The sequence below is a fragment of the Perca fluviatilis genome, chromosome 18 (assembly GCF_010015445.1).
Source record: "Perca fluviatilis chromosome 18, GENO_Pfluv_1.0, whole genome shotgun sequence".
Taxonomy (NCBI): Eukaryota; Metazoa; Chordata; class Actinopteri; order Perciformes; family Percidae; genus Perca; species Perca fluviatilis.
The window spans coordinates 34,927,621-34,942,576 of NC_053129.1; the positions used below are offsets into that span (position 1 = coordinate 34,927,621).

The following is a 14,956-nucleotide window of genomic DNA, read 5'->3' on the forward strand; positions in this document are numbered from 1 at the left end:
GGGATCTCAAAGGGGGAAACTTGTTATGCTTGTTATGTATATGCGCCTGGCGACAAACTCCATTGAACTGAATCAGCGCCATTTTATGATCCAGTATCCAGTTAATATGAAACATCAATGAACACAACCCACCAGATCGCAACCTCTGTATATATATTTAAGCAAAAATAATGTAGATACTGTATGTGAGTTGTCTTTTGTTGATGTACATATAATATCTATATTCAACCATCTTGCTGGTACAGCACTTAACGCAACTGTGAGTGTAGTTGCATTTCTGTATGTAGCAATCTGTCATATGTATCAACACACTTAGTCAATAAAGTTAAAATAATTCAAAAAAGTAGCCAAAAGGTGCAAAAACGTGCCCCAAAAATTTTAAAAAGCGCCCAAATCGTTGGAAATAGCTACAAAAACATTTGAAGAAAGCAACCAACAGTTATATCTATATTTAAACCTCTTGCGGGTATAGTACATAACACAACTGTGTGTTGAGCTGAATGTCTGAATGTTGCGATCTGTCGTATGTGTCAATAAAGTTAAGTTAAAGGTTATGAAGAGTTTGGTGAATAATTGACATGGTGATGTGTTTGTGATTTTGAGTGGGGCATTAAGTGAGAGTGTAGTCCACATGTATAGAGCTGTAAAAATTCAAATTCATACCATGCAAATTAAAATGTAATTAGACAATTATGTAATAATTGTCACAGGCCTACACATAAACAGTATGGGCTTAATATACGTGTTCATGAAGTCAGTGACCCCTCACTGTCTAAATAAACAGCCTGCCGTCTCTGGCTGAACTTTGTCCCTCAGCACAGAAGCAGTCTGACATGTTCATCAGGCGAAAGCAGAGCGAGCAACTGCATCAACTTATCTATTCACATTTTGGTAGAAACTTTAATAAAATCTCAACATGGCAGAGAGGAGAGCAGCCGCGAAGACAGCAGCTGAGCCGGACTTCCTGCAGTTTAATGATCTGGCGTGTGAGGCGGTCGGTGGGAAGGTGAGTCAGTGTCAAAGGCGTAACTTTGGGTTCAACGTGTGGGGGGATTGAGAGCTACAGTTTTGAGCAAAATTTTTCATATATTCATATCATTTCTTCCATTCTGGTGAATGTGCATGTGAAGGTTAAGCTGCATTTTCTGCATCAATGTATGGTGCAAATGTTTATAATTATGTAAAGGATGTTGTCATACGATATGTGGGGGAATTGCACTGGCAAGTATTGTAAGTTACGCCCCTTCCGTAGTTGTAAAAAACCCTCAGGAACACATTCAAAAACATAACACGTGCACACATCGTAACCCTTGTGTTGACTTCCCGTCGACCATGAACTTGTTGTCCATCCAAGTCAAAAGAGATATTGAATTTTTTGTGATATTTTCAGCATTTTTTCAACTTTTTTTATGCTTTTCACACTTTTTTTCAACGTTTTGTTTTAAATTCATGGTCAATAAACCTAATTCATGTATCCTAAAATGGAGAACTATTCCTTAAAAATATTTATGAATACAGTGTTTACATTACATGTGGATATTTTCAGTTCTGTTTTTTGTTCTTTCATTCATATAAAGTGAAATTGTGTTCTGTTGTTGCTCTTTCAGGTTATTTTTGCAACAGACGAATGGTTCGCTCCGGCTGCCAACCTGCTGAAGGTACAACTGATTCTTCACATCAGTTATAGGACAACGTTGTTCAGCTGCACATATAGGATTCATTACTGTCACTTTAAAGGAAAAGTATCTTGTCATCAACAGATCTCATGTTCATGTGTCTCTCAGCTCGGTTTCTACCGAAGAAAAACGTAAATCTTTAAAGATGCAAATATATAGTTTATTTTTAAACTAGACTTGCATGAAGGTATACACAGGTTCAAGCACATCTTTGATCTGTGTCGTTTGTAACCTGACTAAATGGGAGAAAACTTTTAACTCTGGAGACTACTCACTTGTTTGGAAGAAGCACAAATATCCAGGAAAAAGGACAAAAGCAATGAAATCTGTGAGTCAGGCAGGCGAAACGCTCCCTTTCTGAGGTGCTGCCGTTGCATTCCAGACGATAACACAAACAACATAACCGCATCAGCACCTGGGGGGATTCCAGGTTAAGGTTGTAAAAAGTCCGTTAATTTAAAAAAAAGTGACTGTTGACTTTTGCTTTCACTTGAAAGGTCTCCTGAGTTAAACTCCTATTTGTTTTTTTATACTTCGTCACCTTAAGTCCTCTTGTTCCCCTGCGATAATTACTACGGTCACTAGAGGGCGCTGCCTAACAACAAACATAAATATAGGTCGTAATTGCTGCTTGCACAACCTATACAGTTGTTTTCTGGGTATGGATGGTCTGGTATTTGGGGAAGCAGAACAGTGTACTGTATGTACAATAAAAAAAATAGAGAAACATATCACCAGACTTATACGTTAACTTTAAGAGTCTCCCAACATGTACTGAGTGTGTGTTCGTACAGAGAGAGTTGCCACAATTCATCGCTTCTGCCTTCACCGAGTTTGGAAAGTGGATGGACGGATGGGAGACGAGAAGAAAACGAATACCTGGTCTGTATCTGAAAACCCAAAATACAAGTATGCACCTGAAAATGAGCATGATATGGGACCTTTAAAATGAACTTACATACGTTTACTTACACAAATGTATGAATGAAACCTTTGTGATCATACGTTTATGTGTCTGTTGTTTTAGGTCAACACCACCAATTCTTAATCTTTCTGTTTTTTTGTCTTACTCTTTCTGGAAGGTCATGACTGGTGCATCATCCAGCTGGGAGTACCAGGGCAGATCTACGGCATCGATGTCGATACGTCCTTCTTCACTGGAAACCACTCGCCCTATGTTTCCATCCAGGCTGGCTGTCTGGGTACAAACTGCTCTTACTCGTTATCTCCTAAAATATGAGACTCTTAGGGTCCTATATTGCCCCTGGCGCAGCTAGTGTAAGACCGACGCAGTTGTCAATTTCCCATCCAGCCCCTACGTTCATGGCAAATGCACCTGCGCCCATCTGTGGCCCATGGGCGTGCTGGTCTTACAGGGAGGTGTGTTCAGGTGCATTCTGGGCGTGCTGGTCTTACAGGGAGGTGTGTTCAGGTGCATTCTGGGCGTGCTGGTCTTACAGGGAGGTGTGTTCAGGTGCATTCTAGCTGTGCTAGTCTTACAGGGAGGTGTGTTCAAGTGCATTCTGGGCGTGCTGGTCTTACAGGGAGGTGTGTACAAGTGCATTCTGGGCGTGCTGGTCTTACAGGGAGGTGTGTTCAAGTGCATTCTGGGCAAATTTTCATTTATCTGCCATTATTAATGTCGATACCGATAGCTTGGAAAATGCCTAATATCAGCCAATAATATCGGCCGGCCGATATATAAGTCAGGCTCTAATACAGATGTGAAGAATATTTGAAGACACTAAGCTAACGTTATGCCAAGTTACAATCCGCCATCTAGCTAGTACTGTTTGCTTTCGTTGGGCATCCTCTGCTGATTACCGTCCTTTATTGGAAACTATTATTGGAAATGTTCCAAGAATCCTGAATGTAGGCGGTTCAAGAACAAGCGCTCATGTTGTTTCTTACACAACACGACGGAAAAATTGCCGCAAGGAAAAAAAAAAATTTTTGGGGTTTTTTTTTTTTAAAAAAAAAAAAAAACCCCCCCCCCCCCCACCACAACACCCAAACAAACATGGCCCTTCTTTTTTTTTTAAAGAAAAAAAAAAATTTTTTTTTAAATAAAAACAACCACAAACAAAAAAAAAAAAACAAAAAAAAATAAATGAAGGTAACTGATGAAAAACAATACTGAGCTATCTAGACTGATACATGGTTAAACCTCATTAGCTCTTACCAGTGCATCTCTGTGTGTACTTCGTCCACAGCAATCCCATCAATCAGTCCCAAAAACTCCCAGTTAGAGAGGAAATGCCCTAAACATATTCTTTATAAATATTTACAAACATTCCCTGAAAGAACCGAGCAGGTCTGCCTTTTTGCACCGTCTACATCTTCTTCAAAACTTGACATATTCAGCGTGTAGCTCGCTAGCTCAAAGTTTATTGTTGTTTCCCGAAGAGAACAGAGTTTGAGAACAGAAACACAGAGAGGAAGTTGAGGAACAAAGCTGTCAGGCAATTATCCTAGAAATGTACTTTCGTGGATTTAGTCTAGGATATATGTGGACATCAATAACTCATATTTACATGTTCCCTCACCAGACAATACACCCAACTTCACCCTGGAAGGAGACCGAACCGGCATGGCAGCATCCGAGAGTCAGATGGCTGCTGTTGCCAAGGTAACACTGACAGTCATGTGATTGCTTAGGTAACACTGACAGTGTCAGCAAGTACTGGCCACCATACTTGGCCTGGGTCCAAACCTTTGAATTATGGTGGCGTTTACTGATTCATCTGGTATCTTGCAACACATTCATAAACAGGTTCGTATGATATCCTACGAAATTACGGCGAACACGAGTCGGTCACATGACATGAAGTTAAGTTAAGCGGTCTTTACGGTTAAATTTAGCAGAGAAAAGGTGACTGTAAGCTGGGTACAAAGCACAACAAGGTGACGGTCCTTTCACAGATATTAATAACAACCACCAGTGACTCAAGACGTTTTATCCACATTTGTGCACATGCAATACGTTTAAAAGTAGTAAAAGTAAGAAGGTATTACAGCTTCATGCAGTAAAAGTACACAAGTATTCTCAGTCAACGCATTCTGATTACCGGGTCAGTATATCCTACGAAAACTAATGCAGCAATTCATACGATATCCTATGAAATTACATAAAAAGAGGTACAATGCAGGTCCAATTTTGTTCCCTAAGGTGCAAATATAGCAAATGTTCCCTTAAAAGTACAAAATTGTACCTTAAGTTAAGTTAAGCGATCATTACAGTTAAATTTAGCCGAGAAAAGGTGACTGTGAGCTGGTTACAGAGCAAGGTGACGGTCCTTTCAGAGGCCGTTACAGTTGAGTTTACAAAAAGTGAACGTCATGCAGCGACGACAGTTATGTTTACACACCAATACGACTAGGACAGGACGACAGAGACACCTGTTTCCTGGGTGAGATTCTGAATCTCAATGGGATTATTTCCTGGTAAAATAAAGGTTAATAAAAATTCATTAATAAAATACAAATATGTTGTGTGCGTTTTCTGGCAACTGGGCTCGCTGGCCAATCACAAACAAGTTAGTTAAACTTGTGCTTATGTCATCGGCTCCGCCGTAAACTTCTCCATCGCTGCTGTTGCTGCTGTTAGACATTGGATAAATTGTTTTGAGCAAAATGTCTCATTTAACTATCAGAATGTACTCTCAGTCCATTATCATTTGGAAAGTCTAGAAGAGCATCACTTTTGGATTTTCAAAATCCCAATTCAAGTTAGAAGTTAGCTGGCTCTGGTGATTGTTTAGGGACAATCGAATCCCCCTGACTAGGAGGCAATTTAGGCAACATGGGATGCACCTTGTTTCACCTTTTCTTCTTCTTCTTGCGGGCACATACCGTTAATTTCTTAAGAGATGCATAACCAACGCTCCAAACAGACGCAGAATACATGAGGCACCTTTCAAGTGCACATGCATGCGTAAAAGCAAGTACTGTATTTCTCCTGCTTTACTTGCCTAACCTAGTCTGTCAATGTGAACATTAATAGGAAGTTTAAATGTGTAGACTTAAATATGGTTATAGGGGAGGAAATGTCGGACTGAAGTGTAACGAGTTGACAATTCTGTCTGATATCAGGCAACGCAATAGTACTACAGAAAACCATCTTGTGTGTGAAGGTTGCACATTGATCCTTTGGTAAATGTGATTGGCAGCTGGGCTCGGAGGTGTGGCCGGAGCTGTTGTGTGTGTCGCAGCTGAAACCCGGATACTCAGACTGCTGCCACAACTACTGCAAGGTCAACTTTAACCACCGAGTCACACACCTTCGCCTCAACATGCACCCAGGTACACACGCACACACACACACACACACACACACGCACGCACACACACACGCGCACATACAAACACACACATACATACACACGCACATATACACAAAAAACAGACACACACACACATACATACACACACATATACACCAGGGCTTGTCAATAACTTTTTGAGGCACTTGTTCTTTGGACAAGTACATTTACATTTCACTTGTCCATGCACAAAAGTCACTTATCCGGGTAAAGAGTCATCATTTTATAAAAAAAAATTGTTTTGCTAATGCAGAATTCGAACAAACCGTTGAAAGCATCCAAACACTATCAGCATTAATAAAATTCAGTTGAAACAGTAGAAACAAACGTGTCTCAACAATAGATTTCCCCTTCAACAAGAAAAAAGGATCTCCAGACTCCAGAATACAAAGTAATGTGTTGCACGCCGGTGTGCAGAAGTTTATATTGAGATTCAAAGTCAATATTTTAAAGTTTGTCATTACTTTCAGATTCCTAGTCAATATTCTAAGTTACTAAGTCAATATATTGAGATACTAAGTCGATACTTTGAGATATTGAGTCGATATATTGATATTGTAAGTCAATATTTTAAATGTTCTCATTGGTTTGAGATTCTTAGTCAATATTCTGAGTTACTAAATCTGTATATAGAGATACTAAGTCAATATTTTGGGATAAGTCAATATATTGAGATACTAAGTCAATATTTTGAAATAAGTCAATATATTGAGATACTAAGTCAATATATTGAGATTCTAAGTCAATATTTTACATTTTCTCATTACTTTGAGATTCTTAGTTTATATTCTGAGATACTAAGTCAATATTTTTACCAGACGTAGTGGTGACTTAAACTTGAACTTATACTATATCTAAAATAATTTTGTAGACATAACAATGGATTTTGCCACTAAATGTTGGTGTTAACGTTTTATATTTTATTATTTTTATACAATTTCACTAATTTCTACCCAGCTGAGGCTGATTTAGAGATCTTTTAAAAGGTGTAGCTACTTTACAGTTGATTATTACCTGATATTTAATCTGCATATTATTTATTTATTTATTTGTTTCAAAAAGGAGCACAAAACAACGACATTATAGAACGGCAAAAACGACCACTGGATGGGAAAGGGGTATTTTACAACAGCTTTGAATGCAGCACGAGTATGGCGAGGCCAATTTCAAGTGAACGCAACATCTGTGTTTTTCCGACAACAGCAGCTGCACGCTGTCATACGTTCCTCTCCAGTGAAATACAGACAGACAAACTTTTACACCGTTTAGCTGTCAGCATTTTAACAGTGTTTACTCCAGCTGATAGCTAACGGTAGGCTAACGTTAGCTGCTGCCAAGTGTAGTGTTAACTAGCGTGACATGCGGCGATGTTTAAGTTGCCTCTAACGTCAGTTTTCGGAGCATCAGAGAGAAGCGCAGGCATTTCAGTGGCACCAAAATCCGCGTTGCAATTCGGTCCGGTAGATACCGGTCGTTTAGGCACCGGTGCCGTATTAGCACCGGGTCTCTCATTTTCTGTCAAAGATGTGGCGAGGAGGTAACGTTAAGGCGGAGTTAGCAAGCTAACATTAGCTAACTAACACCGGCAGGTTCGCCGTGCTTTCATGCTGCATCGCTTATAGAGAATGAGCTGAACAGCGGGCTGGGTCTAACGTTAGCGGCCCGCTGACCGGGGTACCGCTGTGTCCGCTGCCCGGGATTGCGGGGGAAAAAATGTATCGTTTCAAATCGGTAACATAGACGTAATGTTCACATAATGTGAAGTAACATGTTTGAGTTTTAACTTGTCCAGGGGGGGAGGTAACCCCCCCCCCCCCCCCCCCAAAAAAAAACCCCCCCCCCCCCCCCCAAACCCCACAAGCCGGGGCCCCCCGCCCACACACACACCCCCCCCACCACACACACACACACACACACACACACACACATACACACAAAGACACACACACACATACATACACACACATATACACACACACACACACACACACACACACACACACATATACACACAAACAGACACACACACACATACATACACACACATATACACACACACACACACACTTTATCAAATATAATAAATATAATAATAATAGAGAGGTAAAGTCCCTCCCCTTCCTGTGGAAGTGAGTAATGTTACATCCTGGTACTGAAGCTTCAGAGAGACATCACTAAGACTCTTTGGGCTGACGAGTCTTTTTAATGATGCATTTTCACAGTCTGATACTTCAGCAGTTTTACCACAAACTGAGACTTTCTCCACTCGCTTTTAAACTGACAAACACGTGTAATCCATGGCTCAATTCTGTTAGGCTCCAGTTAGACCCAGAACTGAGAACAGGCACACAAACACAGATGAGCGGTTTAGAGTGTTTATTAGGAACAATGTAGATTGTGGAGGAGGGAAATGGCCAGGAGAGCAGCTCCGGGTGGGGTCGAAGCTGGAGATCAGAAGGCGGGTGTGTGGCCAGGCAGCGAAGATGAGGGCTGGGTGGAATGGCTGGTTGAGAACGGAGCGGCGAGGTGAGTAGGCAGCGAGGAGGTAGATGAGAGCTGATGAGCAGCAGGTCCAGAGGCGGAATCTAAACAGAGATAGAATGCGTGAGCCAAAGCACAAAAGAGGCAACAATTATGCTAGAAACAGAGAAAACAGGAGTTAATTCTCTCAAGCACAGAGTAGAGCCACCTTACCACGAGAATGGTTGCAACGAACTGGCGCTGAAGAGGTGAACAGCCCGGGTGGATAACTGCTGGTTGATTACTGGAATGAGCTGCAGCTGGCTGGAGCAGAGCAGGTGAGAGTGGCCACGCCCCTTGACCTAGATCCTCTTGGAGTGACATGCCACAGCCGGTGGAGACAAACACACACAAGGGAAAGGGGAACAGGAAAACAGGCCGGGACAGGGAGACAGACACTGATCCACAACAAATTCAAACAGGACCAAAACATTATTAGTGTCATCCCGTTCACTACCAGACACATTGTTACTGAAAGAAGTTCCCATGTTGGACACAGGAAGGGGCGGGACTTCGCCTCTCTATACTGTAGTTTATTTGTGTCATCAGATGGAGGGATAGCGAGGCTGCGGGTGTACGGTGTGGGACAGAGGGACTGGTCGTCTGTCTCCCCCCAGCAGGACGTCGACCTGGTGGCTCTGACCAATGGGGGCGTCTGCCTCGGCTACAGCGACGCCCACTTTGGGCATCCACGCAACATGATTGGTTGGAACCAGCACAAAGAATTTGTGCAATACATTTTTATTTTGATTGTTGTAAGAAAAGTGATATGTTATTTATTGCTGCCTGTGGACATGGACCGGTAGTGGACTGGTGATACTGGTGTGCTGTGTTTGCAGGTCTCGGCCGAGCTGTCAACATGGCCGACGGCTGGGAAACAGCTCGCAGACTGGACAGACCCAAACACCTGCAGGTTTAAACACACACACACACACACTCACCTTAACATTAATATTTACTTTACTCTAGCTTACATCCTCAAACAAGCATCTCAGGAAGAGAGAAGAGGATGTAATGTTTCTAAGAAAGATCTCAGATTCTTAAAATGGTCCTCACTTTTAAAAAACATAATCTTACCAAAAACATCCACACATTTCCCAAACATGTATGCACACAAAGTCAAGATTTTTGTCATTAATAAATTCACATGATTGAAATTGCCTCTCTTTAATATCAACCTTTGTTTATTTATACATTTATCAGCAAGCGCTATTGCAGTGAGTTTAACTACCCAGTTTTCAGCCGGTGGTCTCCTAGTTTCATATGATATCTCACGTTTTGGTGTGAATACATTTTCGTACAATATCATATGAACCCGTTTGTGAGAATGCGTTGCAAAATCAAATGATCAAGGACTAGTCAATGTCAAGCTCCAAGTAGTTTTGAGCTTGACATCAACTAAAGCCTGTCAAATCTGACTCCAATTTATTAAGTCCCGCGCCTTCTTTCATCGGACGTAAGTTTACACAAGGATCAATCTGAGATGAAGAGTTCAGTTAAGCCTAGTTTACTGAGTCCAGCATAAGAGTTACAACACAGCTGTGGGTTCACAAACAGAGTCTAAGTTTCCCTAGAAACAGACATCAAATCAGAGCTCAGTCCACCAAGATGCCCTCCGAATTATGAGCTCCGATCTGTTCTCTCCTTCAAGCTTTTATCCTATCCTCACAAGTGGGGGTATCCTCTGTTTTTTTAGACAGAAACTTTTATCTTACACACACCACAAGGTCGGGGCCTCTGTCTGGTGCAACTTCCTCTTCTGTTCTCGCAAACTTCAAACAATGCACCTCTATTCCATAAAAGCCTAGACAATTTTTATGACTTAAGCTTAATTTTCTGTGAATCAGAGGTCACCCGCAGTACTTTTAACCACTTCCTCAATGACTAACACAGCTCTTTTACAACGAGCATGTACACACATTTTGTTACTAAAATATTTCTACACTAGTCTGTGCAACCGCTAGTTAGACAGCTGTAAAACGTCTCCTGCAGGTGGACGAGCGAGGCATCCTGCAGGTTCCCGGCTGGGAGTGGGCGGTGTTTCGTCTCGGACATCCCGGAGTGATCGGCAGCATCGAAGTTGACACAAACCACTTTAAAGGTCCTAACACACATCAACACTAGTGTTGCATTTTCTAGGGATGCACCGAATCCAGTTTTTGGGTGTTTGGCCGTATCCCAAATCCACTGGTTAAGATTCTGCTGACTCCTCCTCCCATCCTCAGTCCATGAACACAGTGAACACATGAATGAAGTAAACAGGGACTGTCCTTCCTTTGCCGTACCTGAAGTTGCTGCATTCTGGCTGCTGTCTGGAGATTCCTTCATGCACAACTCGTATTCTTTTGGATGTTTCATACCAAATGTTTTTAAGGTCCCATAACATGGTGCTCTTTGGATGCTTTTATATAGACCTTAGTGGTCCCCCTAATAATGTATCTGAAGTCTCTTTTATTTAGGCCTTAGTGGTCCCCTAATACTGTATCTGAAGTCTCTTTTATATAGACCTTAGTGGTCCCCTAATACTGTATCTGAAGTCTCTTTTATATAGACCTTAGTGGTCCCCTAATACTGTATCTGAAGTCTCTTTTATATAGACCTTAGTGGTCCCCTAATACTGTATCTGAAGTCTCTTTTATATAGACCTTAGTGGTCCCCTAATGCTGTATCTGAAGTCTCTTTATATAGATCTTAGTGGTCCCCTAATACTGTATCTGAAGTCTCTTTTATATAGACCTTAGTGGTCCCCTAATACTGTATCTGAAGTCTCTTTTATAAAGCCTTTCGTGGTCCCCTAATACTGTATCTGAAGTCTCTTTTTATATAGACCTTAGTGGTCCCCTAATACTGTATCTGAAGTCTCTTTTATATAGGCCTTAGTGGTCCCCTAATACTGTATCTGAAGTCTCTTTTATATAGACCTTAGTGGTCCCCTAATACTGTATCTGAAGTCTCTTTTATATAGACCTTAGTGGTCCCCTAATACTGTATCTGAAGTCTCTTTTATATAGGCCTTAGTGTTCCCCTAATACTGTATCTGAAGTCTCTTTTATATAGACCTTCGTGGTCCCCTAATACTGTATCTGAAGTCTCTTTTATAAAGCCCTTCGTGGTCCCCTAATACTGTATCTGAAATCTCTTTCCCAAAATTCAGCCTTGGTGCAGAATTACAGCCAATAGAGCCAGTCCCACAATGAGCTTTCCTTAGGATGTGCCATTTCTGTGTCTGTAGCTACTGAGGAGGAGAAAGGGGGGGGGGGGCAAGGTGGAGGGTGTGGTCTTGACCAACTGCCACTTTGCTCGTTTGAAAGCCATGATGTCTCTCTCTCTCTCTCTCTCATGGGGGGCCAAATTCTCTGGGCGGGCAAAGAAGAGAAAGGGGAGGTAACCTTGCTCCTTATGACCTCATAAGGAGAACGTTCCTGATTGGTCCATCTGAGCTTTCATTTTCTCAAAGACAGAGCAGGATACCCAGGGCTCGGTTTACACCTATCACCATTTCTACCACTGGGGGACCATAGGCAGGCTGGGGGAATGCATATTAATGTTAAAAAACCTCATAAAGTGAAATTGTCATGCCATGGGACAGAATATGTAAACAGAAAGGTTGTTAGGCCTACATTAAATTGTAAACAGAAATAATCAATTATGAGCCGGTCGATTATCGATGCAGCATCATCCATGTCCACGATTCGATGCATCGATTATTTGATTAATTTCAACACCTCTAATCCCTGAAATTTTCCATCATAAGCAAAAGGAAACAACTTCTGTGTGTCCGTGCAGGTAACTTCCCAGACTCTTGCAAGATCGAGGTTTGTCTTTTGACCCCCGAAGAGGAAGCTCAGTGCATCGAGGCCAGGTGGAATTCTGGGAAATGGCAGGTCCTTCTCCCCCCTCAGAAAGTATGTTTACTCCTGTGAAACCATTTCCACTTCCCTAATTTTTATACGTTGATCTTCAATGAGAAATCCATCAGGAATATGTTTGCGTTGTGGAGCAATTGAGTCACATTACCAAGAGTCTCGTAGTTTTAAATTGTAGTCATTTTGCATCCCTTTGTATTCATTTTGTGTGTCTCTAAGTAGACGTTTTGCAGTCATTTTACGTTTCTTTGTGGTCATTTTGGGTTGTTTGTTGTACGTTTTTGATCATTTTGTGTATATCTATCTCCTCTCCCCGAATAAAACTTCCCCCTAACCCATTTGTTCCAGCATCATTCTGACCTATATTGATGTTTCTAGTGGCGGCGCCATCTAGTGGCCATACCAGTTCTGAAACGATATCCTCGGAGGATTTGGAGGAGTTGTTGGTTTACATTCCATTACCTTTTAGGATTGTTTTTTGAACATCATAAACCTTACATCAAAGCACACATGTTATACATTGTAATGGGTTTTATTGAAGGGATACTTCACCGATTAGCATTAAGCTTTGTATCAGTAGAAACACGGTAGTATTTTCGAATGACTATGCTTCCCTCCCTCATGTCCCCCTGAGATGAGAGATAGCTGTATTGTGTCTGGAAAAAAAACTTGTATCGATGATGCAAAATGACGATTTTTGCATCATCAGAGTTTTTTTTCCCAGACACAATACAGCTATCTCTGGTCTCAAGGGGACATGAGGGAGGGAAGCATAGTCATTCGAAAATACTTCCAGGTTTCTACTGATACAAAGCTTAATGCTAATCGGTGAAGTATCCCTTTAATGACTTAATGTCTCTTCAATTAAAGGTCCTAATACTGAGTTATTTCATTCAGCCTTAAAATGATGATTTTCAAAGCAATTCATGTTGTGTTCATTTAAGAAAACAGAAAACTATCCTAAAAATCAGCTTTCAATGCCTGAACTTCCTCAGAAGATGTTTTGTATGATGATGATTGTTTGAGTCTGAACTGCTTCCTGTCTGTTGCAGCTTCGGCCTCACCACAGACATCTGTACGGCGCCGCCGAGCTCGCTCGCCACTCCACCACCAGCCACGTCCGCCTCATCATCGCTCCGGACGGAGGAGTCAGCCGCCTCCGCCTCTGGGGCCGAGCCGCGCCCGCCAGCGCAGCGCCGGCCAATCAGAAGACACTGGCGACGTCCAAACTGTGACGCTGGAAACACTGACCTCTGTCGCTGAATTCAATCTGTTTGGTGACGTTTCACTAGTCATAAAATAAGTCAAATAAAAACTGAAATTCACGGCAACGTCTGAGGCCCTTTAATAATGAACCAATGTCTCGTTTCGGGGTCAGCCCTATGTTCCCACATTTCTAAGATTTTTCTTAAAATTAGGCTCTATGTTCCCACATTTCTAAGATTTTTCTTAAAATTAGGACCTATGTTCCAACATTTCTAAGATTTTTCTTAAAATTAGGCCCTCTGTTCCCACATTTCTAAGATTTTTCTTAAAATTAGGACCTATGTTCCCACATTTCTAAGATTTTTCTTAAAATGAGGCCCGTGTTCCCACATTTCTAAGATTTTTTCTTAAATTTAGGCCCCAATTTCCCACATTTCTAAGATTTTTCTTAAAGTTAGGCCCATGTTCCCACATTTCTAAGATTTTTCTTAAATTTAGGCCCTATGTTCCCACATTTCTAAAATCTTTCTTAAATTTAGGACCTATGTTACCACATTTCTAAGATTTTTCTTAAAATTAGGCCCTATGTTCCCACATTTCTAGGACATTTTCAAAATTAGGTCTTGTGTTCCTACATTTTCCTTCAATTTAAGCCCTATGCTCCCACAACATTTTAGCGTTAGGGGGATAAAATCTAATTTGATGACTCTTAGAAATGTGTTAACATAGGACTGTGGGAACATAGAGCTGTCATAAGCTTAGTTGCTTATTCGACTTTTAATCAGCAAATGTCCAGTTTTATATCTTCCTTGATGTATTTTTTGGCTTCTGAGATATATTTCTTATGATTCTCTGTATGTTTGAGATGAAGATGCTGATTCTGTGATTGTAGACACTGCTGAGGGTGCAGCAAATTATTCAACAACACACACCTGAGTCACATGGACCTCGTTAGACTTTATCAGCGTGCATGTGCGTTTACATCGTTAATTCTTCTGTTTCTGTCACGGGGCAAACTGTGTGTAACCCCGAGGCAGCGCTGCAAGAAGTATTCAGATCCTTTACTGCAGTACAAGTCTGTAAGTATCATCAGGAAAATGTAGTTAAAGTATTAAAATATTTTCGAAAGTTTAAAGCAGGGGTGTCAAACTGAACTTCGTGAAAATGAGAATCACATAAAGGGCAAGATGTAGAGTTTACTGACATGGTTTTATTTAAGAGAAAAGTCAAATATCTTTGACCGTATTATCGCATGTCTTAGAAAGTCTTCTCACTTACAGTTTGGTCGACATAAAGTCCTTAAAAAAAGTTGGGGAAAAGTTCCTCAGCCATCATCGCAAAAGCATCAAAAGTCAAAAGGAGTGGC

At 41.2% G+C, this 14,956-nt stretch overlaps 1 protein-coding gene across 2 annotated transcripts; it reads left to right on the forward strand.

Moving 5' to 3' along the window:
- The first annotated feature begins 797 nt into the window (after nt 1–797).
- On the forward strand, nt 798–13,711 carry allc (allantoicase). 2 transcript variants are annotated; one of them, XM_039781772.1, is made up of 11 exons: nt 799–1,006; nt 1,608–1,658; nt 2,471–2,558; nt 2,759–2,878; nt 4,226–4,305; nt 5,846–5,978; nt 9,068–9,223; nt 9,358–9,431; nt 10,511–10,619; nt 12,305–12,423; nt 13,437–13,711. In XM_039781772.1, exons 1-11 carry the CDS (start codon nt 917–919, stop codon nt 13,617–13,619), a joined length of 1,203 nt encoding a protein of 400 aa, XP_039637706.1. In that variant the 5' UTR covers nt 799–916; the 3' UTR covers nt 13,620–13,711. The 2 variants fall into 2 exon arrangements, with proteins under 2 accessions (XP_039637707.1, XP_039637706.1); XM_039781773.1 differs by lacking the exon at nt 9,068–9,223 and having other exon boundaries at nt 798–1,006.
- The last annotated feature ends 1,245 nt before the right edge of the window (nt 13,712–14,956 follow it).

What these genes read in the sequence shown, in the direction of transcription:
- allc (XM_039781772.1), top strand. Translation starts at nt 917, where the DNA reads ATGGCAGAGAGGAGAGCAGCCGCGAAGACAGCAGCTGAGCCGGACTTC. An exon ending in CGGCTGCCAACCTGCTGAAG is followed by an intron (nt 1,659 to 2,470) that starts GTACAACTGATT and finishes GTGTTCGTACAG; the next exon opens with AGAGAGTTGCCACAATTCAT. An exon ending in TGACACAAACCACTTTAAAG is followed by an intron (nt 10,620 to 12,304) that starts GTCCTAACACAC and finishes GTGTCCGTGCAG; the next exon opens with GTAACTTCCCAGACTCTTGC.